At 40.3% G+C, this 26879-nt stretch overlaps 7 protein-coding genes across 8 annotated transcripts; all 7 read left to right on the top strand.

The window, feature by feature from the left end:
* The first annotated feature begins 489 nt into the window (after window positions 1–489).
* Window positions 490–1213, top strand: LOC137890040 (gamma-crystallin M3-like). Its single transcript, XM_068734128.1, has 3 exons — window positions 490–507; window positions 593–835; window positions 938–1213. The coding sequence occupies exons 1-3, from the start codon at window positions 499–501 to the stop codon at window positions 1211–1213; spliced, it is 528 nt and encodes a 175-aa protein (XP_068590229.1). The 5' UTR covers window positions 490–498.
* A 3091-nt stretch (window positions 1214–4304) lies between these two features.
* LOC137890039 (gamma-crystallin M3-like) lies at window positions 4305–5032 on the top strand. Its single transcript, XM_068734127.1, has 3 exons — window positions 4305–4319; window positions 4422–4664; window positions 4760–5032. The coding sequence occupies exons 1-3, from the start codon at window positions 4305–4307 to the stop codon at window positions 5030–5032; spliced, it is 531 nt and encodes a 176-aa protein (XP_068590228.1).
* A 2112-nt stretch (window positions 5033–7144) lies between these two features.
* LOC137890027 (gamma-crystallin M2-like) lies at window positions 7145–9323 on the top strand. Of its 2 annotated transcripts, none has more exons than XM_068734112.1 (3): window positions 7145–7156; window positions 8707–8949; window positions 9045–9323. In XM_068734112.1, the coding sequence occupies exons 1-3, from the start codon at window positions 7145–7147 to the stop codon at window positions 9321–9323; spliced, it is 534 nt and encodes a 177-aa protein (XP_068590213.1). The 2 variants fall into 2 exon arrangements, with proteins under 2 accessions (XP_068590213.1, XP_068590214.1); XM_068734113.1 differs by lacking the exon at window positions 7145–7156 and adding an exon at window positions 8506–8604.
* A 2625-nt stretch (window positions 9324–11948) lies between these two features.
* Window positions 11949–12723, top strand: LOC137890028 (gamma-crystallin M3-like). Its single transcript, XM_068734114.1, has 3 exons — window positions 11949–12009; window positions 12107–12349; window positions 12445–12723. Exons 1-3 carry the CDS (start codon window positions 11977–11979, stop codon window positions 12721–12723), a joined length of 555 nt encoding a protein of 184 aa, XP_068590215.1. The 5' UTR covers window positions 11949–11976.
* Window positions 12724–17646: 4923 nt separating this feature from the next.
* Window positions 17647–18488, top strand: LOC137890032 (gamma-crystallin M3-like). The gene is made up of 3 exons (XM_068734119.1): window positions 17647–17736; window positions 17864–18106; window positions 18213–18488. Exons 1-3 carry the CDS (start codon window positions 17707–17709, stop codon window positions 18486–18488), a joined length of 549 nt encoding a protein of 182 aa, XP_068590220.1. The 5' UTR covers window positions 17647–17706.
* Window positions 18489–19985: 1497 nt separating this feature from the next.
* Window positions 19986–20850, top strand: LOC137890031 (gamma-crystallin M3-like). The gene is made up of 3 exons (XM_068734118.1): window positions 19986–20028; window positions 20239–20481; window positions 20575–20850. The coding sequence occupies exons 1-3, from the start codon at window positions 20017–20019 to the stop codon at window positions 20848–20850; spliced, it is 531 nt and encodes a 176-aa protein (XP_068590219.1). The 5' UTR covers window positions 19986–20016.
* A 2802-nt stretch (window positions 20851–23652) lies between these two features.
* On the top strand, window positions 23653–24432 carry LOC137890118 (gamma-crystallin M3-like). The gene is made up of 3 exons (XM_068734225.1): window positions 23653–23690; window positions 23800–24039; window positions 24154–24432. The coding sequence occupies exons 1-3, from the start codon at window positions 23676–23678 to the stop codon at window positions 24430–24432; spliced, it is 534 nt and encodes a 177-aa protein (XP_068590326.1). The 5' UTR covers window positions 23653–23675.
* The last annotated feature ends 2447 nt before the right edge of the window (window positions 24433–26879 follow it).

Genomic DNA, 26879 nt, shown 5'->3' with positions numbered 1-26879 from the left:
TGACTGTTATGATATCAGAAGAGAGTAAAAAAGATGCCTGTCAGGATTTAGTTTTAGGACCCTTTTGTCCGCTGAATGTTTAGCTTAAAATGTAAACTTGTTGGCTTTTAATGTTTTAGGGGAATCAAAAAGTGAGATCAAGCCACAATTGAAGTAATTTGGGCTTTTGACTATAGCCTATTATCAGAATCAGTAGTGTCTGCAGCTTCCAGCAACACATTTTCAACTGTACATTGAATATTCAAACGTCTAAACCAAAGAAATATGCTCTATTCTTGCAAAAGGAAAATTCTGTTTAGAGGTTGTGACCCTGTTGGTATATTGGTAAGCATGTCAAAACTATAGGCACCCATAGTAGGTTGCTGGGTCAGGACTTTGAACAATGGAGAGGCGTACTGTCTTTGTTTCTGGCCAGATATAAATGCACCTTGTTCAGACAGGCACAGTATCAGTTCAAACACCGTTCTCTGAGAGATCTGGAAAACCACCACAGTCAACATGGGCAAGGTAAGAAAAGAAATAGTATTAAATAATTACAAATTAAGATATATGTCATTATGTATGTCTTTAAAACCCTTTCATATTTTTTCAGATCATCTTTTACGAGGAGAGGAACTTCCAGGGTCGCTCCTATGAGTGCATGAGCGACTGCTCCGACATGTCCTCCTACCTGAACAGGTGCCAGTCCTGCAGGGTGGAGAACGGCTGCTTCATGGTCTACGACCGCCCCAACTACATGGGAAACCAGTACTTCATGAGGAGGGGCGAGTACGCCGACTACATGAGCATGATGGGCATGAGCGGTGGCATCAAGTCTTGCCGTATGATCCCCATGGTAGGTTTAAAACAGCATCCGTCATGATTCTACTTCGGGCTACAACCCCCACAAAACAAGATATTAGGATATTGATTTTTTTATTCCCTCTAAAAAAAACAGCACAGAGGCCAGTTCAGGATGAAGATCTACGAGAGGGAGAACTTCGGTGGCCAGAGTCACGAGCTGATGGACGACTGTGACAACATCATGGACCGTTACCGCATGAACGACTGCCAGTCCTGCAACGTGATGGACGGCCACTGGCTGATGTACGAGCAGCCCCAGTACAGAGGCAAGCAGATGTACATGAGGCCCGGAGAGTACAGGAGCTTCAGGGACATGGGCATGAGCGGCATGAGGTTCATGAGCATGAAGCGCATCATGGACATGTGCTAAATTGTACATTTTGACTTCAATAAATGACGTAACTTTCTAAACTTTGATGTCATGGTTTTTAATTTAATTAGCATAACTTTAGTTTGTTTGATTGATTGAAAATGTTCAGCATTAAGCCAAGCAATCTCCAGCATTATCATGGTTAATGTCTTCTGTTTGTGTCACGTCCCACCTGTGACTGGAAGGCAAACTTCGAAAATGGTAACAACAGAAAGACATTTAACAATATACACACCCAGAATAATTCAGGTAACATATGCTTATGTACAACATTTCAAATAAATTGTGTACAAAATTGCAGAAAAATAAAAAAACGAATCAACTATAATTTGGTGAGGGTCGCAGCATAGTTGGACTGATAAATCGAGTGCTTTGCTATCAGAATCAGGTGTCGCTTCACCACAACGATCCAGTACAACATCTGCATCAAACCTGTCCATATCATGCAAGATCCTGAGACGCTTGAGCTCCCTCGCTTGGGCTGGTGACTCAATCCCAACAGGGACGCCGCAGACCACCGTTTTGTTCGGAGGAGAACCATGACCTCAGACTTGGAGGTATTGACTCTCATCCCGACCACTTCAAAGCCTTAATATCTTACTAAACTAATATATTTTGCTGTTTCTAACTCCGTTTCACGTCTTCCAGTGGGACAATGAAAACAAAAGCATCCCAAGGATCTTGATAGGCGAGTGGAAGAATGTTGGGGGGGTTTGACACAACTTTGACATTCTGACATTTCCAACATAACAGCCTATATACAAAGTAGATGGAGGTGATTATAGGGGAATTGATTGATGCAATGAAATTAGATAATTTGCAGAAAAATATGCCACTGCAAGGTAGCATGTACTCTAGCTTGCCAAACAATTGGGTCTACTTTTCAAAGATAATGCATTTTTATCCACACATCATGAAGTGGGTTCACACAAGACAGAACAAGGTAACGCTGGAGTTACAGGAATAAGTATTAATCCTTTTATTAGAGCTAGTCATCTCCCACAACCAACAAAGATGCAATATAACGCATATAGACGATATGTAAAATATGGTAGCAGAATGTCAACAATAGGTTTCACTTCAGCTGCTGAATCTTGCCCGGCTAATTAGCTTACCATCCACTGTCAGAACCAACTAACAAGACGTTAGTATGAATCCCACAGCTTTTCTTGGCAAGACCTGCCAAGCAATGGCCGGACGTCCAAATTCGCGCATAATTTGTGCATAAAATGAACTGAGTACATTATATAGTGGGGTTATAGGTTCCATGAGTCCTTATAGGAGAAGCAATTGGCACATAAACGAGGCCGGATTATGGGAGAATGTACAGTCACTTTAGCAACTTTGCTGCTCTTTATTGGATTTGGGGATTTTTTTTAATTTGAACATTCTCAAAATGTATGACAATAAAACTAATATGTCATCTCTGTGTGTCTTTTTCAAGTATGCTTGCTTTGTATTCAAACAACAATATATAAGAAAGAACAAACACACAATTTTTCAAATACATAATCTGAGGACAAGGCTAAGTAGCTGCATTCTGCAACACATGAACAGTACCGCTCCTTTGTTTTCAATGACTTCAACTGTAAATCTTATTGTTTCAACTTTTGTAAATCAGTCTCTGAAATGTGGCACGACTAAATACATGAACATACTGTGCATAATCATCCAGTCCATGTATACCAATGCAGTATTTACTTATTTTGTTTACAACTTACAGAATACTTGACTTCATACAGACTTTTTATTCTATTTTATTTATATTTAATTAAATGTTCTTTTTATTGTTGGTTATTGGTGCTTTATATAAATATATATGCATACACACACACACTGTTTTTCCACATATTTGTATACATAATAGTCCTTGTATATGTTCACACACTTGGCCAATAAAGCACATTTCTCCAGATTCTTACAAGAACATAATTACGATATATATATTTATGTCTTGTGCATCAGTTCTATACATTTATACACATTTCTTCAGAATGCATCCACACATACAGTATCTGGTTTTACCACTAGAATTTAAAAATAAAGTTAACGTAAATCTGACCAAAACCAAATCTATGTAAAAATGTATTTATATGTGTGATACACTTTGTCCCAAAATATTTTAGGAATTATAGACGACCTGGTATATATCTACCTTCATGATGAGAGTAACATTAACACATTTAATAAATTGTTTATAACAAACACACTTTAATGTAAGCAGATATAAGAGTTTATTAATGTAATTATCAACAACTGTAACTCCTCCTGTGGACACACGTGTGTGGAGGCTGACTATGACTATATAATAATAGACACTTCTATTATTAAAAATAATTATACATTTTATTTGTATAGCGCTTTAGAAGGTACTCTATACATGGTAAAAACAGAAACAATAAAAGTGATTACAATACAAACAAAAGAGAAGACATAATAGTAAGAAACAAAAACAAAAATATACATAACAAGCATCACAGCTTAAAAGCAGATTTAAATAGATGAGCTTTAAGAATATTAAAATGTGTTTTCATAGAAGTTCTTATTGTTGACAATTGATAAACACTTAAACATCCTTACAGTGAAAATATATCCAATAAAAAAGCTAGTAAACCCTGTAAACTGGGTAATTAACATAGTTATTTTTGTATTAATACTATACAGTACATAGCTCTACAAACAGCTAAATTAACACATACAGATGTGCATTATGGATTGTATGTCAGACTACTGTGGTCACACAAAAGGAAAGTCACGTCTATAAATTGTCCACTTACCAATCAGAGGGCCGTACAGCATGTTTTGAGACTATTGTTTGTTATTCTGTATTGTAACGGCAAAAAATGTTCATTGTATTGACTTCCCTATTGAAAAATCCATTCTAAAGTCTTCTAGGGGGTCCAGTCACATGGAAATGTGACAAATGCCCCTGAGCACTCTATAGGCCTCTATACCATGTTGCTTGGTCAGGGGTTTACACAATAGAGGCCACATACTCTGTGGGTTCGGTCAGGTATAAAAGTAACTGTTAAAACAGGACCGACATCAGTTTACCAGCAACAAAGTTCTCTGAACTACCAACACCACAACCATGACCATGGGCAAGGTAAGGACATTCACCTCACCTTTTATTCTTTAATTATTATCAACTATGGCAATTTATCTTTTAGCTGTAATACCTTTTCCCTCTACGATTTTCCTTTTTCAGATCATCTTTTACGAGGAGAAGAACTTCCAGGGTCGCTCCTATGAGTGCATGAGCGACTGCTCCGACATGTCCTCCTACCTGAGCAGGTGTCACTCCTGCAGGGTGGAGAGCGGCTGCTTCATGGTCTACGACCGCCCCAACTACATGGGAAACCAGTACTTCATGAGGAGGGGCGAGTACGCCGACTACATGAGCATGATGGGCATGAGGGACTGCATCAGGTCTTGCCGTATGATCCCCATGGTAGGTTTAAAACAGACCGTAAAAGTTGATCTTTGAGTGATACCTTTTTTAATCTTTGAAATAATCAACATTTTTCTCTTGTTTCTTCAAAACAGCACAGAGGACAGTTCAGGTTGAAGATCTACGAGAGGGAGAACTTCGGTGGCCAGAGTCACGAGCTGATGGACGACTGTGACAACATCATGGACCGTTACCGCATGAACGAGTGCCAGTCCTGCAACGTGATGGACGGCCACTGGCTGATGTACGAGCAGCCCCAGTACAGAGGCAAGCAGATGTACATGAGGCCCGGAGAGTACAGGAGCTTCAGGGACATGGGCATGAGCGGCATGAGGTTCATGAGCATGAAGCGCATCACTGACATGTAAAAACAGTTGTGTACAATATGTCTAAATAAACCAAAATAAAACTTTTTTGACAAAATATTTCTACCTGTTGCAACGTTTAATATGAATTCAGTGCATGCAGCAATTACTGTGTGGTCTCACTAGGGCGTTCCAGTGATTTCTAACAAACACTTGAGATATATTTGGTATGTTTTTTCTAACCTTTTTACATCAGAAAGATTCCTTTAAATATGTGAAAGATCACAGGAAGGATATAACACTTGGTGCATGTAGTACACAGTATTTTGTTCTAAGGGAAGAAATTGACCCAACAACCTATGATTAATGACGGAAGGTATTTTATTTTGAAAATAACCAGAGACTTCACCCTGTTCTCGAATTTTAATCATATTAATGCCCATAGTATAAAACACTGGTATCATCGTGGACTATATGTTTTCAAAGGTCTTGCTGTTTAGGGGAAGATTTAGTTAAGTAGGAATATATCAATGTCTGTATAAGGATGGATTCCAGGGGTTTTGATGACCTTTACTCTAGTGCCATTGTCTGTTCAAAAACTGCACCTCACCAACACTTCATTTATGTTGTCCAGTGTATGAACTCAAAGGCTGTTGCTGACCCTGACCTTTGCTGATCTTTTATCTGGCACCACCATCAGTCCACACAAAATACTAAAATAGAATTGTCTGACAAAGTTACTGAGCACAGTTATGCAGCCCGAGAGGATGAACCTTTTTCCAAAAATGCAGTATAAACTTATTCACTGGTTGCTTTCAAATCGCCATCTGGGAAATCTTTACACCTCAATTAAAAACACTGAACTGCCTGTATTTGCTACTTTGGTGTTTTTCTGCATTTGCAGCACGTTTTTAAATCTTGGGGACAGTAAGCATTGTCAAGCTGATCATACTCCACCTGCTTTTTAGAATTGTTTATTGCCTTAGTACGTTACACAATCAAGGAATTTGACTAGATGAATGGTGCATAACAATAAACACAGTGCAACAGTATGTGGCATAGTTTAAAATCGGAAAATATTACAATTTACAATAAAATATGGTAAACAAACAAATAACAGTATGTTAAAACAAGTATATTATTAAAGTGGCATGTGTTTATTTTGTTGTAATTTCCAGTTTGTTTTCTCAGGTTGCAGGCCGGTTGGTCCTCTGTGTTTGTCTTCATATAGCTGAATGACAGTTTGTTTAACATTTTCTATCTATTTCTCAGATATATCAACCCCAAAAAATATACACTAAAGATATCAACAAAACATACACTTTCATGAACCACACAACAATAAATAAAAACACATACTGCAAAACAAGCTCTTTATCTCGAAGAAGTAATTTGACAATTTGGGAAAGTCGCTTTCTGGCTCCTGAGAGCGAAGAAGTAAATTTTCCAAATTGTTAAATTTGTGTGATATCTTTTTAACTTCAAGCTATTGTGAAGCACTTTCTGTTTGTGTTGATTTTGGTGATCCCTGTGGACAAAAGTGGTCGTGTTTCAGAGCACCAGATTCCCTTCATTTCAGTCTTCCCCGGTGAGTCCCGTGCCTCACCTCCCTCCAAGCAGACCCAGCAATACAGCCTGGGTCTCCAGCAGCATGGTGTCTACGTTAGCTCCTAGCGAGGACCCGAGGAGCTCTGCTCTGCTCCTGGCTGAAGGAGGCGACGCTTCTGCCGGGGGCTGAGCTCTGTTCTTTACGCCGGAGCTCCGACTGCAGGTCAGAGGCGGCAGCAAAGCCAGATCTTGGTCTCTCCGTGATGGGCTGGTTGCTCCTGGAGGCCCCGCTGGAGTCTAAGCTTAAGGAGTTTCTGGTGAACCCGCATGCTGTTAATCGTTTCATCTCGTTTTAGTTAAGTTTAGTTTATATTGCACAATTTAGAAAATAAACAAACATAACAGAGATAAATAATATCACAGTGCAGGAAGAGGCAGAAAACCCACTGTGCTTATTTGAAGCCCCCACCTATATTATATTAAAATTCCACTATTATAGAGAACACAAAATTAATATACATAAGATATGACTACGTAATATTGATGACAAAGTATTTTTTTTAGTGCTGGGGAACGATTACAATTTTGAATTGCAATTATTCGCATTGTTAAGCGCAAAGTTCAATAATGAATTCAAAAGTAGTGTATTGCGCACTTTTATTTTAAAAGTACTGCTATATGAACAAAAGTGCAATAACATTTGGTTTGCAAACACTTTAAACAAATAAGGTGCTTTTTAACAGCAGTATTCCTTTACACAGTAGCAGTTATATTCCTTCACTATCTGTGCTCAGTGTGCTTACTTTATTTAAACGTTCCACTGCTGTGCAAAATGAATAAAATGTTCCGCGCACATTTCATCAAAATGTCTGTCTTCTGTTTTCATGACAGTCAGAGCATGTGAATGCAGCTCCCACTGTTCATCAATATAATGCACCGTAACTCTGAGGTGATGATGGTTACCCAGCGATAATAACGCGTTAACTTGCCCAGCAATAATTTTTTTATATTATACTTCACGATTTCACAAAATCAAGCCCGATAGTCATTAAGAACGACTGTTTAGAAATAGCCAATATTCTCAGCTGGTGGTCATGTTTGCTTACGAGGTCATATAGAGAGAACAATATTAAATTAAGACCGGTTCATAACCATTTAAATGTTTCTTACAGTAACTTTAATTAATGTACATATCACAGTGACCGAGTTAGTTGTTGTTAGATTCCCCTCCTTAATGGTGAACATTGATATAATTAAATATGTGAGATAAAGTGTACATATATATATGTGTATATATATACATATATATATATATATATATATATATATACATATATATATATATATATATATATATATGTGAAATTTGTCAATTTGTTTCATAATGTGTATCCTATGACTCTAATGTGAAATAAAATAATTTGTACTATGGGCATTACTGTTGTTTACATTTATTTAACTGTTACCAAACAGCAGCAAATTATGCAATCATAGAAAACCTCTCCTTTTTTTAATTTATAGTATGAAGTCCAAAGGTTTTTATGTCTTTGAATGTGTCATTGAAGAACAAAAGCATAGTGTATTTTGTGTGTAGAACCTGGATTCTCTTCATCCAGTTTGAGATTATTTTCAAAGCGAGTTACTACAAGCTCTTCTGTATCTTTCATTAAATTACAATTTCTGAAATGGGTAGTTCAACAGAACCACGTGAAGTACATTCTCACTACAACCAAATACAGAAAATATCTGCACCATACAGGTTATACTCAGAGTTTTTACCAGTCACATGGGTCAACCTATTTACATGACATAAAGCACTGTTTGTAATGCTTTCTGTAACGACAGAAAAGGCCTTTTCTAAAGACTACGAGGGACCCAGTCCCTGAAAGAAATGTACAAAACCTCTGCATTCTGTTGGCTTCAATAGTAAGTTGCTGAGTAATGGGGTTCTCTGAGAGGGAGGGGTCACTGATTCTTTACGTTTGGTCAGGTATAAAAGGAAAGGGTTAAAGCAGGTAGGCAAGCAGTTCAGCAACAGCACATCTACCGCAAGCATGAGCAACACCGGCATGAACATGAGGGGCAAGGTACTGTTTCAAAATGTTTTTGTAATAAGCAGAAATCACTGCCACCATATTCTCCTCACTGCTTTATTTCTAAACATTACAACACAATTCACTTGTTTTCAGATCACCTTCTACGAGGAGAAGAACTTCCAGGGTCGCTCCTATGAGTGCATGAGCGACTGCTCCGACATGACCTCCTACCTGAACAGGTGCCAGTCCTGCAGGGTGGAGAGCGGCTGCTTCATGGTCTACGACCGCACCAACTACATGGGGAGCCAGTACTTCATGAGGAGGGGCGAGTACTCCGACTACATGAGCATGATGGGCATGAGGGACTGCATCAGGTCTTGCCGTATGATCCCCATGGTAGGTTTAAAACAGACCGTAAAAGTTGATCTTTGAGTGATACCTTTTTTAATCTCTGAAATAATTAACATTTTCCTCTCGTTTCTTCAAAACAGCACAGAGGACAGTTCAGGATGAAGATCTACGAGAGGGAGAACTTCGGTGGCCAAAGTTACGAGCTGATGGACGACTGTGACAACATCATGGACCGTTACCGCATGAACGAGTGCCAGTCCTGCAACGTGATGGACGGCCACTGGCTGATGTACGAGCAGCCCCAGTACAGAGGCAAGCAGATGTACATGAGGCCCGGAGAGTACAGGAGCTTCAGGGACATGGGCATGAGCGGCATGAGGTTCATGAGCATGAGGCGCATCACTGATTCCTGCAACTAAATGTTTCCTCAATGTATCAAATGCAAATTAAATGAATCATTTCTGCACTTCTTTTTGTCATGCTTATTGCCCAACTGTCACAATGAAATAGTTTATACCAAACAATATATGTAACGGTTCATGAAATGTAATATATTAGAATTCTTTTAGACAGCAAGCAGCTCTTGGCAAGCACATTTTCATCCTAAAATGCTTTAAATCTGCTGAGAAATGTAGCTCTACATTTTACTGTTAAACCCAACAGACGAAGGCACTTCATGACCTTTAATCTTGCCAGGCAGATTAATATTCTGGGTAGATGCTTCAATGAACTACAGGTAATCATAAATTTGACAATGAAATCAAAATAAACAGGTGAGGCATCTACATTGTCATATTGTAAATGAGAAGTTAACTAAACTAATGGTAGCCACTTAAGAAAAATAATGTTGGCTCATGTTTGTTGTTTAAATTACTTTTCTATCTATGCCTTGTTTTTTGTATCAATGTCAATCGTCAGTTTATACAGCTACGACTCCAAACGACCTCTTTGGTAATAAAACGTCTAATCACTGAGCCTAAAATTTGTTTTCGGGCACTGCTAGCAGCAAGTATAAGCTTAAGAGTACCATGAAGTGACCTGAAACAGTTAGCAGTTAACAGTTAACTCAAATTATGGTTAAATGTTCGCCTAATTCTGCTATTATGTTACAGTGTTTTGTTCTACAATGATGAAGCATTGAGATTTGCTGTGTCATTAGCTAGACCGGCTCCTTCTCCATACGAATGTTGGCTGAGGCACACAAGGGTATTAAAGTATTTACATTCATATCTGCTGTACGAAACTGATGGAAAACACAATATTCTCATGTAATTATAATAGATGGCCATAACATAAACCTTTAGTATTATTCAAATATTCAGAACACTAGTATTTCTACGGTATGTTGAAGGAACATTGCGGATATTATCAACAACACATTTACGGAATCACCAGCTCCTCATTGTCTGAATTTGAAACGATGCAGTGTAGCTTACAGACAATGAAAGTCTCTAGTGCAGTCTGGATTCAAAGTTCCTTCCATTTTATTTACCACAGTTAAAAAATAATATTTACAATTATATTTGTATTTGTTTATTTTACTAAATTATTTATTTAATTATGAGTTTATTTTTTCGTATCAACTGTTTTTTTCTGTTTCATCTATTGTACTGTTTTACTCGGGTTTAACTCTTACCTTAGTTGTCGTGCTTTGTTGGGCCTCACTGTTGAGCTTTCTGTTATTATTGCCTTGCTTTTGCTGCTTTGTCTGTCAAAGCACATTGTAAACTCTTTTTTTAAAGGTGCTATATATAAATAAAGTTATCATTATTATTATAAAACAAGACAATGTGACATTCATTTGAATTGATTTAAATTTGTGAATACAAAACAGTGCCTCATGGGGTAGTTGACATCTCCAATAATGTCTGAGTCATGCAAACACAATGTTTAAACAAAAAATCACACTTTTAGCTGATTCTCAACAACAAAACATGTAACCATACATATTCATACTTAAATTCACACCTACTGTATTTATTAAATCTTTGAAAAGGTTTGATTACTTAGTTAATGTTCCTTACTGTTTATTACTTATTTACAATACTTGTTTTGATATATTGTTTTTTTGCTACGTCTCTTGTTTGCACTATCCACAATTCTGCTGTAATCCTGTAAATTCCCCCACTGTGGGACTAATAAAGGATTATCTTATCTTATTAATTGTATGTTTGCTGAATATTTTTCCAGTTTTCTTCTCAACATTTTTGTCTGTTAAAGGTGCCATTAACAGGGTGCCGAATATTAATATAGCAGCAAACAACTACTTGTTATGTAAAGATACAGTGAAGTATGCGTCAATGCTGCGGTTGCAGCTGATAACGTTGGAAGCGATGTCATTGAAGCATAGCGCCCACCCTCCAGTTCCCCCTCAGGTATTGGCTCTGTCAACATGATTTTTCCATAGTTTCCACTGTTCGGCGCTGTTAGCAATGTTAGCCGTAAGCCACCGGCTAAGTACTCGCCATGTTAAAAGCCACTGAGAGGAAATAGAAAAGCCCCCAATTTTATATAAAGCGCTCTTTTAAGATGGTCACTTTGTCAGATTAGGCAATTCGAGTCATAAATTCTTGCCGTGGTTGAACTACAACAGACCACACGTTGGCTTTCACAAGTTGCATGGTGTCACAGGGAAATATGTGCATGGCACTGACTGCCGAGAACAAGAATGTTAACAAACAAATGCCGTCAGAAGCGGTGTGTTTCATACTGGCTATCTTGAGATTGTAAAAGCTATAAAAATGAAAGACAACATAACTGACCTATTTTTCAAAGTTCCACTGAGAAACACCAACATCATCCCTCTTTACCGTGTTTTCAGTTCTGTGCACCTATTGGTCAACGTGGCAACACGTGGGATCTTTTTGTCAGGACCTCGTGACGCATCACAGATGCAGCGTCAGTTGTGAAAAATGCACAAAACCTCTGCATTCTGTTGGCTTCAATAGTAATTTGCTGAGTAGTGGGGTTTTGAGGGGGAGGGGTCACTGATTCTTTACCTTGGTCAGGTATAAAAGGAAAGGGTTAAAGCAGATAAGCAAGCAGTTCAGCAACAGCACATCTACCGCAAGCATGAGCAACACCGGCATGAACATGAGGGGCAAGGTACTGTTTCAAAATGTTTTTGTAATAAGCAGAAATTATTCTCACCATATTCTCCTCACTGCTTTATTTCTAAACATTGTAATTCACTTGTTTTCAGATCACCTTCTACGAGGAGAAGAACTTCCAGGGTCGCTCCTATGAGTGCATGAGCGACTGCTCCGACATGTCCTCCTACCTGAACAGGTGCCAGTCCTGCAGGGTGGAGAGCGGCTGTTTCATGGTCTACGACCGCACCAACTACATGGGAAACCAGTACTTCATGAGGAGGGGCGAGTACTCCGACCACATGAGCATGATGGGCATGAGGGACTGCATCAGGTCTTGCCGTATGATCCCCATGGTAGGTTTTAAAACAACCATAAAAGTTGATCTTTGAGTGATACCTTTTTTAATCTCTGAAATAATCAACATTGTTCTCTTGCTTCTTCAAAACAGCACAGAGGACAGTTCAGGATGAAGATCTACGAGAGGGAGAACTTCGGTGGCCAGAGTCACGAGCTGATGGACGACTGTGACAACGTCATGGACCGTTACCGTATGTCCGACTGCATGTCCTGCAACGTGATGGACGGCCACTGGCTGATGTACGAGCAGCCCCAGTACAGAGGCAAGCAGATGTACATGAGGCCCGGAGAGTACAGGAGCTTCAGGGACATGGGCATGAGCGGCATGAGGTTCATGAGCATGAAGCGCATCAGTGATTCCTTCAACTAAATGTTCACTAAATCAAATGCCATTAAATAAATAATGTCTACACTCTAACAACTGCCTAACTGCTTCATTGAATTATTACTACAAAAGATATACAATGTGTCATGACATCTGATATATTTTTACTTTTTAGACAGCAAGTACATTTTCACCTGGTGTTTGTAATGTGATGAGAAATTTAGCTTTTCATTTTATTGTTAAACCCAACAGATAAGGGCACTCAACACTGATCTTGAAAGAAGGATTAATATTCTGGGTATATAACAATTTGAAATACAACACGTGAAGGAAAATCTTAAATTGAACAATGAAATCAATATTAAGCTATTACATTTTCAAAGCAATTTCCAACAAATGTACTTTACATGCATTAACCTGAACACTATTTATACAGGAATTTTGCCATTGAAAAGTAAGGAAAATTTAAAAGTTCTAGTAATGTTGAAGTTCAAAACCAAACTTGAGCTAGAGACCATATTGTGATGGCATCACACCACAACGCACCTGTCCAGTATCAGCAGAAGATTAGAAAGACTTCGAAAAAAATCACAATCAAAAATACTGGAGGAAATTTGCTTTTATTACGCCTAACAAATATGGAAAATGTCACCCCTTTAGCAGGGACTAGTTGCTGGAGAAGTTGTGGGGAACAAGTAGTATACTGAACACACATTCTTTACATGCCCAATATTGAGACCCTTACAGGACTTGATTGAAAAGAGAACCTCTGAAACTAGAAAGTATTATGGGTATTAACTTACGAGGAAAAAATCAGCAGACATGCATCTCTTTAACAAATTGTGTGACGGCCATGAAGCAGGTGACGAAGACATGGAAACCAAAATACCAAAACTAAATTCATGGCTATCGACAATAGAACATATTCTGTATATGGGAAAAATATACCTTTTACACAGAGACCACATAAAACAATGGAATAAGACATCCCCCCGTCAAGACTCTGTAAAATAATATTTTACTTCCATCCAGCCCGACCTCGCAATAAATAGGTACTCCTCTCCCATCACCATCCAAATACCCCCTCTCCTACACTACCCCACAACTCCTCCTTTCCTTTTGTTTTGTTTTTGGTTTCTTGGAGCTTTGTATCTCTTAGTTATTTTCTGTTATTTATACATTTAACTTGTATAAAGTATTACAAAATGTGCAGTAGCCCCTGAAATAAAAAATTGTCGAAAGATGAAAGAAACATTGTAATGAAGTATTTTCAAAAAAGAATAGCTCCAGTATGTCCGTTTCATTTGTGTTTGGGGTCCATCCCCTGCTACCTGCACCCCCAACCCAACCATATGATCTGTCCATAATGGACCCAGCAGAAGAATTATTTGGTCAGGAACTTTACGTGGTGACTTATCACCTTTTGTGTCTCCAAAATGGCACGCGGGAGAAGGGAAAGGGAGGAAGCCTCATCATCGGCATGCTGGGAGGTTTCCGCAAGGCCTTAGTTTGCAAAAATTGATAACTGGGTGGGAAGAGGACTTTATTTGCACTTTTGCATACTAGTCTGCTAACCTCCAGTCTGATAGAAACTGGTCTGGTTTAACAACCAGCATCCCCTCCGTCCTTCTAGCAACCAGCCTTCACTCCGTCCTTCTAACAACCAGCATCCCCTCCGGCCTTCTAACAAGAAGCATCCCCTCCGGCCTTCTAACAAGAAGCATCCCCTCCGTCCTTCTAACAACCAGCATCCCCTCCGGCCTTCTAACAACCAGCATCCCCTCCGTCCTTCTAACAACCAGCATCCCCTCCGTCCTTCTATCAACCAGCATCCCCTCCGGCCTTCTAACAACCAGCATCCCCTCCGTCCTTCTAACAACCAGCATCCCCTCCGGCCTTCTAACAACCAGCATCCCCTCCGTCCTTCTAACAACCAGCATCCCCTCCGTCCTTCTAACAACCAGCATCCCCTCCGGCCTTCTAACAACCAGCATCCCCTCCGGCCTTCTAACAACCAGCATCCCCTCCGTCCTTCTAACAACCAGCATCCCCTCCGGCCTTCTAACAACCAGCATCATCCCCTCCGTCCTTCTAACAACCAGCATCCCCTCCGGCCTTCTAACAACCAGCATCCCCTCCGTCCTTCTAACAACCAGCATCCCCTCCGTCCTTCTAACAACCAGCCTCCCCTCCGGCCTTCTAACAACCAGCATCCCCTCCGTCCTTCTAACAACCAGCCTCCCCTCCGGCCTTCTAACAACCAGCATCCCCTCTGTCCTTCTAACAACCAGCATCCCCTCCGTCCTTCTATCAACCAGCATCCCCTCCGGCCTTCTAACAACCAGCATCCCCTCCGTCCTTCTAACAACCAGCATCCCCTCCGGCCTTCTAACAACCAGCATCCCCTCCGTCCTTCTAACAACCAGCATCCCCTCCGTCCTTCTAACAACCAGCATCCCCTCCGGCCTTCTAACAACCAGCATCCCCTCCGTCCTTCTAACAACCAGCATCCCCTCCGTCCTCCTAACAACCAGCATCCCCTCCGGCCTTCTAACAACCAGCATCATCCCCTCCGTCCTTCTATCAACCAGCATCCCCTCCGGCCTTCTAACAACCAGCATCCCCTCCGGCCTTCTAACAACCAGCATCCCCTCCGTCCTTCTAACAACCAGCATCCCCTCCGGCCTTCTAACAACCAGCATCCCCTCCGGCCTTCTAACAACCAGCATCCCCTCCGGCCTTCTAACAACCATCATCTCCTCCGTCCTTCTAACAACCGGCATCCCCTCCGGCCTTCTCACAACCGGCATCCCCTCCGTCCTTCTAACAACCAGCATCCCCTCCGTCCTTCTAACAACCAGCATCCCCTCCAGCCTTCTAACAACCAGCATCCCCTCCGGCCTTCTAACAACCAGCATCCCCTCCGTCCTTCTAACAACCAGCATCATCCCCTCCGTCCTTCTAACAACCAGCATCCCCTCCGTCCTTCTAACAACCAGCATCCCCTCCGGCCTTCTAACAACCAGCCTCCCCTCCGGCCTTCTAACAACCAGCATCCCCTCCGTCCTTCTAACAACCAGCATCCCCTCCGGCCTTCTAACAACCAGCCTCCCCTCCGGCCTTCTAACAACCAGCATCCCCTCCGTCCTTCTATCAACCAGCATCCCCTCCGGCCTTCTAACAACCAGCATCCCCTCCGTCCTTCTAACAACCAGCATCCCCTCCGGCCTTCTAACAACCAGCATCCCCTCCGTCCTTCTAGCAACCAGCATCCCCTCCGTCCTTCTAACAACCAGCATCCCCTCCGGCCTTCTAACAACCAGCATCCCCTCCGTCCTTCTAACAACCAGCATCCCCTCCGTCCTTCTAACAACCAGCATCCCCTCCGGCCTTCTAACAACCAGCATCATCCCCTCCGTCCTTCTAACAACCAGCATCCCCTCCGTCCTTCTATCAACCAGCATCCCCTCCGGCCTTCTAACAACCAGCATCCCCTCCGGCCTTCTAACAACCAGCATCCCCTCCGTCCTTCTAACAACCAGCATCCCCTCCGGCCTTCTAACAACCAGCATCCCCTCCGGCCTTCTAACAACCAGCATCCCCTCCGGCCTTCTAACAACCATCATCTCCTCCGTCCTTCTAACAACCAGCATCCCCTCCGGCCTTCTCACAACCAGCATCCCCTCCGTCCTTCTAACAACCAGCATCCCCTCCGTCCTTCTAACAACCAGCATCCCCTCCAGCCTTCTAACAACCAGCATCCCCTCCGTCCTTCTAACAACCAGCATCCCCTCCGTCCTTCTAACAACCAGCATCATCCCCTCCGGCCTTCTAACAACCAGCATCCCCTCCATCCTTCTAGCAACCAGTCCCCCCCTCCGGCCTTCTACAACCAGCATCCCCTCCGGCCTGCTAGCAACCAGCCTTCACTCCGGCCTTCTAGCAACCAGCCCCCCCTCCGTCCCGTCCTTCTAGCAACCAGCATTTCCTCCGTCCTTCTAGCAACCAGCCTTCACTCCGGCCTGCTAGCAACCAGCCTTCACTCCGGCCTTCTAACAACCAGCATCCCCTATGTCCTGCTAGCAACCAGCCTTCGTTGCCAACATCCAGAGCGGTCCTTCCCCTACTACGTGCACTCCCAACTGTTACAAGCACATTCATTAATTAGCTAAATAACCTGCTAATGGGTGTTGCTGATGAATGCCCGTAGGTAAATGATTTCAAACCTTGAGTGAACATCTGTACAGCGTATGAAACGTAGAAGGTCCTTTGGACTTCATAAAACATCTGACCAGAGTGGCAATTGCGGTCAACCACTGACGTAGCTAATGGTAGCCACTTGAGCTAGCTAATGTTAGCTAATGTTTGTTGTTAATGCCACAAAGTAACAGTTTTAAGCCATGAAGTAACACTCTTAACGTTGTTATGCTTGTTGGTTTTACGCCTATGACTCCCAAGACCCACTTTGGTAAAACACATCCAATCACTGATGTTAACATTTTGTTTTGTACATCGTTAACAGCAAGATTACTTTACCTTAATCTACAATTTAGGTCAGTCCACTTAAATTTTGATTAATTGTTAGATGGATACTGCAATTATGATGCAGTGTTCTGTTGCTCTGCGCTCCTATTGGTCAACGACACGGAAGGCATTGTGGAACTGGTCGAACTCTGCGAGAAAGTGCAAAGTTTAATTCTGACACTTATATGACATTATAACGTAGCATCGGTTGTTGTTAACTATTATACTCTTAACGGGGAAAAAAATCAACTGTCGTGCCCAACGCTGATTTCTGTGTAGCCCGGTCAAAAGGGTGACATTTCTAAAGTCTTCGAGGGGCCAGTCATGTGATTATGCAACACAGTAACCCAGGCCTGTGCACTGCTCTATACCATGTTGCTGGGTCAGGGGTTTAAACAATGGGGGGCCACTGACTCTGTAGGGTTTGATCGGCTATAAAAGCAAGGGTTAAACCAAACAGGACAGCAGTGCAGCAGTAGCAACAGCAGCAGCTCATCTACAAGTATGACCACCACTGACATGAGCATGGGCAAGGTAAGCGCCTGAATCATTTCAAACATTAATCACAAATATTGCACTTTAAACAGAAGACTTATGTCCAATTATGTCCATGCATTTACTGACAACCCAAATTATAAACTAATGCATCCCTTGTTTTCAGATCATCTTCTACGAGGACAGGAACTTCCAGGGTCGCTCCTATGAGTGCATGAGCGACTGCTCCGACATGACCTCCTACCTGAGCAGGTGTCACTCCTGCAGGGTGGAGAGCGGCTGCTTCATGGTCTACGACCGCCCCAACTACATGGGGAGCCAGTACTTCATGAGGAGGGGCGAGTACGCCGACTACATGAGCATGATGGGCATGAGCGGCGGCATCAGGTCTTGCCGTATGATCCCCATGGTAGGTTTAAAACAGCATCCGTCATACTATGGTTCTACTTTGGGTTAGAACCCCCACAAAACTTGATATTAAGACATTTATTTTTTTAAATCTCTCCAAAAAACAGCACAGAGGCCAGTTCAGGATGAAGATCTACGAGAGGGAGAACTTCGGTGGTCAGAGTCACGAGCTGATGGACGACTGTGACAACATCATGGACCGTTACCGCATGAACGACTGCCAGTCCTGCAACGTGATGGACGGCCACTGGCTGATGTACGAGCAGCCCCAGTACAGAGGCAAGCAGATGTACATGAGGCCCGGAGAGTACAGGAGCTTCAGGGACATGGGCATGAGCGGCATGAGGTTCATGAGCATGAAGCGCATCACTGACATGTGCTAGACATTTTCATTTTGAAATAAAATATGAAAGATAAAACAAAAAATTGAGCTTGTGACTTTTTTTCTTCCTGTTTTACTAATGAGAACCCAAATATAAAGAGGTACTCAAACCAAGCATATTCACAACTTAACAGAAAATAATGTATCACTCTAATAAACATACATTTAAATACAAAAATAAATATTGATTTCATAGACACAACACATTGTAAAACCGTACTTCATTGAAGAGTAAAGAAATAAATATTACATTTTTAAAAATGTGCATACATATAGTCTGCAACAGAAAATGTAAAAAAAAAACCCATTTCTTTAGCAAATCACATTTAAGCAAATCACAATAAAATTTCAGAAGCATCTGAAATATTATTAGTTTGAGTAACATGTTATGAAGCTGTACAAACGGTGTATAATGTATATTCTTTCTATGTATGAGATACACAATTTGTGAGATTCTGATTCTGTGAGATCCTATGTGACACCTTGTTTTGTAGGTATTAATGAAGTTTTCAGCCCTGGAACAGTTTGAGTGAGACTCTGTTCGATGTTATTCAATATTCCCTATATTTATTATTTATCGTCATTATTGTATTATTTTATTTCCAATCATTTAACCAGGTCAAAGTCTCATTGTGACTGAAATCTCTTTTGAAGACAGACTTGGCCAAGAAGACACCAGAAAATACAATAAAAACAACAGTTTACATGATATAAAGAGGATATAAACAATCAATAAACAATATCCAGTTAAGACTCTCTAACTAAAATCAAGTACAAACAATACATTTTCATGTACAGTATAGTTCACTATTTACTCTGTTTGTCTTGGTAGTTATGTATAAATATAATTACCCATATTGCACTCAAATTACTCCACCATGTAATATACAAGGTATATTACATGTAAATGATGCATGCATTGCACAAAGGTCAACTACTGTAATTATGTAAGCAGCTGATAACAACAAGCATTAGTTAGTTGTGTACAAATAATCCCAACTATAAAACAAGCAGATGACATTATTATAAAACAAATACTGAAGGTTACCATAAATCAAACAGGTGCACCCTTCATAGAATTCATGCACACGTTTCAAAATAGCCCCAGCACCTTTATGAGCACTACATTATTGTTTGAAACATTTTTATTGTGTGTCGGTCCAGCATAAACAATTGTAGTCACAGATTAAATCCACACTATACCTTAAAGATGATTCAGACTTTCAACCCCCCCCCCCCCAGTATGTTACTTGTAAATAAAATAAAAGTTCAATCATTCTAATAGTCAGAGTAATCACACATAACCGACAGATACAGAAGCCGTTTGATCTAGAATGATAGAGCCTGTGAGAGGACCCATAATAACCCGTTCCCATCAGCATTCACAAACAGAGGGTCCAACATCGCATGCTGCTGACTCATGACTTCTACACAATGGTGCCATTGAGTGTTTGGATGCCACGTTAGGTATAAAATAGGCTTAAATCCGGGATAGGATTGCTATAGCATCACTCAGTGTATCAGCCACCATGCACGGCAGGGTGAGTGTTTTCGTGGATATTCTACTACAACTGTTGCTCTTATAACGTTTTTCTTCATTCAGTCTTTGCATTGCTGTATTTATATGTTGTACATTACTGTGTAAAGAAAGGCATCCTTTTTTTGGCACTGTTACATGAGGCTTGATATCGGTGCCCGTCCATCCCAATGTGTGATACTGAACTTGGGGCGTCTGCTCTGTTGGATTCTAGATCATCTTCTACGAGGACAAGAACTTCCAGGGTCGCTCCTATGAGACCAGCAGCGACTGCGCTGACATGGCCTCCCACCTGAGCAGGTGTCACTCCTGCAAGGTGGAGAGCGGCTGCTTCATGGTCTACGACCGGCCCAACTACATGGGTCAGCAGTACTTCCTGAGGAGGGGCGAGTACTCCGACTACCAGCGCATGATGGGTTTCGGTGACTGCATCAGGTCCTGTCGCAACATCCCCATGGTACGACGATCAGGAAGTTCTACATCCCTCAAATGACTTCTAATTGGAAGTTTCCTTCAAAATGACTAATCACTATGTATTTACTTTTAACAGCACAAAGGCTCCTACAAGGTGAGGCTCTACGAGAGGGAGAACTTCGGCGGTCAGATGAACGAGCTGAACGACGACTGCGACAACATCCAGGACCGTTACCGCATGAACGACTGCCAGTCCTGCAACGTGATGGACGGCCACTGGCTGATGTACGAGCAGCCCCACTACAGAGGCAAGATGATGTACCTGAGGCCCGGAGAGTACAAGAGCTTCAAGGAGATGGGATACGATGGAATGAGATTCAGCTCCATTCGACGCATCACTGACTCCTGTTAACTTTCCAAATTGATGTTTTGAACAAAACTCAAAAATTAAAGAATGTCCATACATAACGCGATTTATGTCATCTTCATTGTTGGTACTTTATAAATTAGATTTTTGTGTGTATTGCATAATTTGTATGCAAAATTTGAATAGAAAAAGATATGTATAGTTGTCGCTGTTCATTGATTGCCTCTGATGTCCTCCATATCCATCATTTACAACCTCATGTCATCGCCTAAAGAAGTTCTTGCACATTCATAATTATCATTCATGATATATAATGATTTATCAGAAGACATAAAGGAAAATGCATCTATTCCTATTCTGTAAATTTAAGTTATTGTATAGATACCAAGAAATGCATTAAAAAATATATTAATAATCATAACAAAAACATTCATTATTAATTTGTAGTAGCACTAGTACAAAAAGTTATTTCTGATTCTGTAGTTCAAGATTTAAGAATAAATTAATAATATTTTAAATAGTAGCTTTGAGTATAACAGGTAAGATTAGAGAAGTTAGGTTATTTTTCACATAAAATATCACATACTGTGTGCTTATAATAATATTAATAGCATTTGGCTGATTCAGATGTTAAAGGCACAATCTGTGTGCAGCACATATTCTCCAGAAAAGTTCCAGAAAATTGCCCAAAGGGGACAACAAAGTATATCTTTTCATTAACTGCCACCTCTTCAATGAGTGGTTTGAGCAACTAAATAGTCTGTCAGCCCTTTTACTGTCAGTGCTCCGTGTTTTTCCCTTCACAGACGGAGATACGTGGAGCCATCTCACTTATTGTCTTACACCAGGGCACGCTACACTGCTATTTCAACAAGTTCTCATTTTAACTCGTCAAATACTGGTGCTTTGTTGGACCCACTGGCGTCACTTTCTAACATATTGGGTAGCCCAGCGCACGCGGTTAACATTGTGAATTTAAACAAAACCACTATAGGTAAGCATGGAGAACACGTCACTAACGTCCCTTCATAATAACTCAAGCAACACTTTGGGACACGAATACGAGTCTCCTGATTGAAAGTCCTGTGTTTGTTTGACCCATGCGCCCTGGGTGGCGTTTTACTTTTCTGGTCTTTATATTATTATATTATCATCACGCATCAGTTTCTGAAAGCGTCTAATAATGACGCGGGTGGGTTTGCATGGTAGTTACTTGAAAGATGCCTTGTGCGTCGGTGTCAGATGCTGGGTCTTGATAAAACGCTGGTGTTTGATGCCCTAGGAGTCAAACTGGGTCCTCAGTCTGTTTCTCTCTCTCTCTCTCACAATCATTGTCTGCTCTTCTGGTTTCGCCCTCACTGCGACCACCGCTGATTTACAGACTACAGATTATGTTGTCATTGTCTCAATTCTAAATAGTAAGTGACTATAAATCTTGTGGGCTCACCGTCTTTGTCCGGCTCTCTGAGCCTGGGCTGTGATAATAACAATGAGTCACAAATGCTACTTTGTTGCATTCACACCTGTGTGTTTTTAAATATCAGATATCTAATTTGCACAAGATGCAGTGTGTGAGTGAAACACAGCCTGTATTACTACAGACTCATCAGGTTGTGATATGTTTTATGTTTATTTTAATAACAGAAAGACAAAATGAAAGCCTTACCGGGGTTCCTTGTCGACATCGGGATGTATGTTTTTTGCATATTGCTACATAAGTGAGAGGAAATCTTGCGCCTGTGACCAAAAGTGGTTATTTACATAAACGTTATAGTTGGTTGTTTGTAATGGGATGAACACCCAAATTCATTAGTATGCATCATTTAAAATTGGGACTAAATTATTAGTTTTATTATTATTACTATTATTTTAAAAAATGTATCAATTGTATGCCAGGTTTGAAAAGACAAGGGCATGTTTATTTTAATATATTCAATTTCAGCTATTTGTGTGAATGAAACATATACATACATCTGTAAATAATTTGAAGTTTGTGTTTAACAATAAATAAAAGAAGACTGTTAAAAACAGGTCTGCTGGTTTTGTTCGCTCTATAGTATTAAAAAAATGACATTCATCATCATCCATCACTAGTCGGATTCAAATAGAATACATTATGACGTATTATTATTCTAATGATGAAGTGGTAGATTGGATAGAACAAATACAATGAACAGTAAACATTCTAAATAAACAAACTCTAATAGTACATGTTTGTTAAGCGGTAGACAGTTAAACACTCTACAACTTTCTATAACTTAAATATTAAACAAAAACAAAAATAATCATCTTAATATACAACACAAAACATCAACAGCTGTTAACTAAGATACTTTCATTTGGAAATATTATGAAAACAACAACATATTTCCTGGTGGAAATCCAATAAATATTTCATGTGGTTCTAATGTTCTGGATATAAAGACCAAAATATTAATAACATTAATAAATATTAATTAATTCAACATGTTTGCTTGTTTTTTGCACTTTATTCTGCTCCAGGAACTTGTGCATTTGTTCACTGCTAACAATACAGTCCTCTGGTGTACTTTATTTTACTCATTAAAAACATATTTAATGAGCCCTTCAAAGAAAGTACAGCATGTTTTTTGGAAAACACGTCCTCTGTTGTTCAGCAACACAGACAATGCGATGCGGGGCCTCCTCTCACAAATGCAACCACCGCAAATCACGATCAGGGTTACTTTGAATTGAACTGTACACGGGGGCCTCTGCACCGTGTTGCTCTGTCAGGAATTTGAACAATGGGGTCATGTATCGTTTGGGTGCGAGGTCAGGTATAAAAGCAACGGCGGGACATCGAGAAAAGTGTGCAGTACCTTTGAGCCAAAACAGTAGTAACTGTAGCCATGACCATGGGCAAGGTGTGTACAGCTTTTTATAGTCTAATTAAGGTTGACGATATATTAAAAAGAAGTACTTTATACAATCTGTACACTGTTATCATTGTGGTTTCTTGTTTCTTTTTTTCAGATCATCTTCTACGAGGACAGGAACTTCCAGGGTCGTTCCTATGAGACCAGCAGCGACTGCGCTGACATGTCCTCCTACCTGAGCAGGTGTCACTCCTGCAAGGTGGAGAGCGGCTGCTTCATGGTCTACGACCGGCCCAACTACATGGGAAACCAGTACTTTGTCAGGAGGGGCGAGTACTCCGACTACCAGCGCATGGGCATGAGTGACTGCATCAAGTCTTGCCGCATGATCCCCATGGTACTGTAACTCATTTCCTGTTAATTTTTGATATATCACACATGAGATTACATTGAACCGAATCACGTCTTTTGAAGGAGGATTTCAGTGACTCATGTTCACTTCAATTTACAGCACAGAGGCCAGTTCAGGATGAAGATCTACGAGAGGGAGAACTTTGGTGGTCAGAGTCACGAGCTGATGGACGACTGTGACAACATGATGGACCGTTACCGCATGAACGACTGCCAGTCCTGCAACGTGATGGACGGCCACTGGCTGATGTACGAGCAGCCCCAGTACAGAGGCAAGCAGATGTACCTGAGGCCCGGAGAGTACAGGAGCTTCAGGGACATGGGCATGAGCGGCATGAGGTTCATGAGCATGAAGCGCATCATGGATTCCTGTTATTAGACCACTAATGTACAGAAGCAAAATTTTAAATAAAATCCAGTGATTCTCTTTTAAATGAATTTCCTCTGTTACTTTTCATTGGGTGATCTGAAACTCATACAACAAAGTACAACCTCATAGTAAAAAAAAATTAAATGTTGCAATAAAAGAATATCTTTTTGAAAGTCCCTATTAAAGTCCCTATTAGGTTTTAGGGACTCTATTGCACACCATCAGATGGCAGCACTTTACCATTTATAAAGTAAGCAAAACCATGATACGATCATTTGATAATTAGTTCATATTTTAAATAATACCTATATACTGTACACAGATAATCCTTCATCATTCACTTCAAGAGTAAAAGACATATGTTGATATCAATAATAGACACAGAATAAATTTTTAGCAAGGGGAATTCATTTATTTAAAATATACCAGTATTTATATTTGATAAGTGAGGCCACATAGTGGTTTTTCTATGTAAGTAATTATGGGATGACAGTTCAATACACATACAAAAACAAAAAACATTAAATTAAAGTATTAGCATACTTTTTGCAAAAGTGAAAAAAGTAAATTAACCTGTTTCCTTACATTTGATTCTCAAAGCATATCATTTTCTTGCCAATAACATTGTGTTCATGGCTATCACACTATTTATTATCTTATAAGACTGATCACACACACATTACTGTACTTATAACATGGGAAAACATTTCCAGCTTTAAGTTTAAAACATATACACCTTTTGTCATTTTTAATCTGTTCCAGCTTTTCAAAAAGGCTGACGCTCAACACAATTGATTCACATTACCATGTTTGTGTTCTAAGAGAAAGTACAAGAGCTACGCTCGCCCATTACAGACACATTGTGACACACAATAGGGAAAGGGACGCCATTTTTGTTTTGCGTTTTGTCATTCACCAGAGTTTAATTTATAGAACAATAACCATTTTGTGGGAGTCACAAGAGTTTACTTTTGTTAACAAATAGTTGTGGTTTTATAATAAACTAAACTAAGTCCAGCAGTGACTGGATGACTATTTGAGTACAGCAAATGTATAAATATTTTAATTATTAGCAAAAGATCATAGAGGCTATAAAAATACTATTATATAAAGATATTTGTACCACAGTCTTTAACAGACTGCACCATTGTTTCTATTTATGACAGAATAAACATCTATTTATTACTTGTTTTAACATCACAGAAAAAAAAGCGTCACCCAACCTGAGCTGCATGTCATGATAGCTTTATATCAACCCAGTTGCCAGTGTGGCTAGAGGTAGGTGGGATGTGGTTTAAAGTTAACGTGGACGTTAACCAATAGTCCGAGCACAACAACGCCACCTTAGGAGCTTCATCTAAAGATTAAGTTTTGCCCACAGTATCAAGGATTCAGAGGACACTCAGGTTCATTATACAGATTATCCAGAGACGTGGTTCCACTACAAAACAATCAATCTTTATTATTACAAGACAGTGGTTCACCGATAATTTTAGATACAAACAACTAATAAAAGAGCTTTAGACCGGAATAGGGACACACGTTTGACGCTAAGGGAATCCCCGTCGCATTTATATGATGCCCGCCCACCGTGATTGGCTAGTGATGGCCTTGTAATTAAAGGGACGGTAATTAACCGAGGCCCAGCGAGTGATAAAAGCTTCCTTCTGCTACACCACAAAAAATGTTGTCATTGTATGTTGAATGACAGCAAGCAATGTAGTATGTCCAGTGACAGTTATTGAAAATGACGTGTTATGAAAATTATGTGGTATGACGACTAATAAGTAAGAAAATCTATGGGCTGAATGGATCCAACAAACACAGGGCTTTCACCCAGGAGACCTCTGTTCATGTCCTTTGAGAAACTAAAAGTCAAACCTAACTGTCTGCTTATTAGATAATGTTGTTAAGATTGTTAAATATTGCCACGTAATAACGTCTGTTATTGTTATGTGTATATGTTACGTAGTTACATTTTTACATTGCTATTCAAACACTAACTTCTTTGATATTTTTTCTATCCTAACTTAGTAGTTTTGGTGCATAAACCTAACCAGCCATTTTACACTGATACAAGGCAGATCATGAAACGTTTTTGGTTCAGAAACGTCAACATCCAATGCCATTTTTGTGTTGCTTATATATATGGACACTATCGTCAGTAAGAAATAAACCAACTTGCTGTAAATTTCATGTTTCAGGGTAGATTTGTAAGTGGAACTCGCACTTTATGTCACACATGTTAGCTAACAATAGCTAGCATGGCTGATGATCCAGTAAAAAACAGCAGCTAGAAGCAGTAGCACTTAGCCAGACTACACAAAGTTACCTCTACAGGTAGAGAGAAATGAGCTATCTATATTCCAAACTATCAATTAGCAGCGTGGGTTAAAAGCACAGCAGCTCGCTCACAACGTTAGCAGGAATGACATTCTTGTTGTTTGTCAGCTACA

This window comes from Cebidichthys violaceus, unplaced genomic scaffold (assembly GCF_023349555.1).
Source record: "Cebidichthys violaceus isolate CVI_PGR_0920_01 unplaced genomic scaffold, fCebVio1.0.p SCAF_61, whole genome shotgun sequence".
NCBI classification, from domain to species: Eukaryota; Metazoa; Chordata; class Actinopteri; order Perciformes; family Stichaeidae; genus Cebidichthys; species Cebidichthys violaceus.
This window is presented reverse-complemented; position numbering and strand designations above follow the sequence as displayed.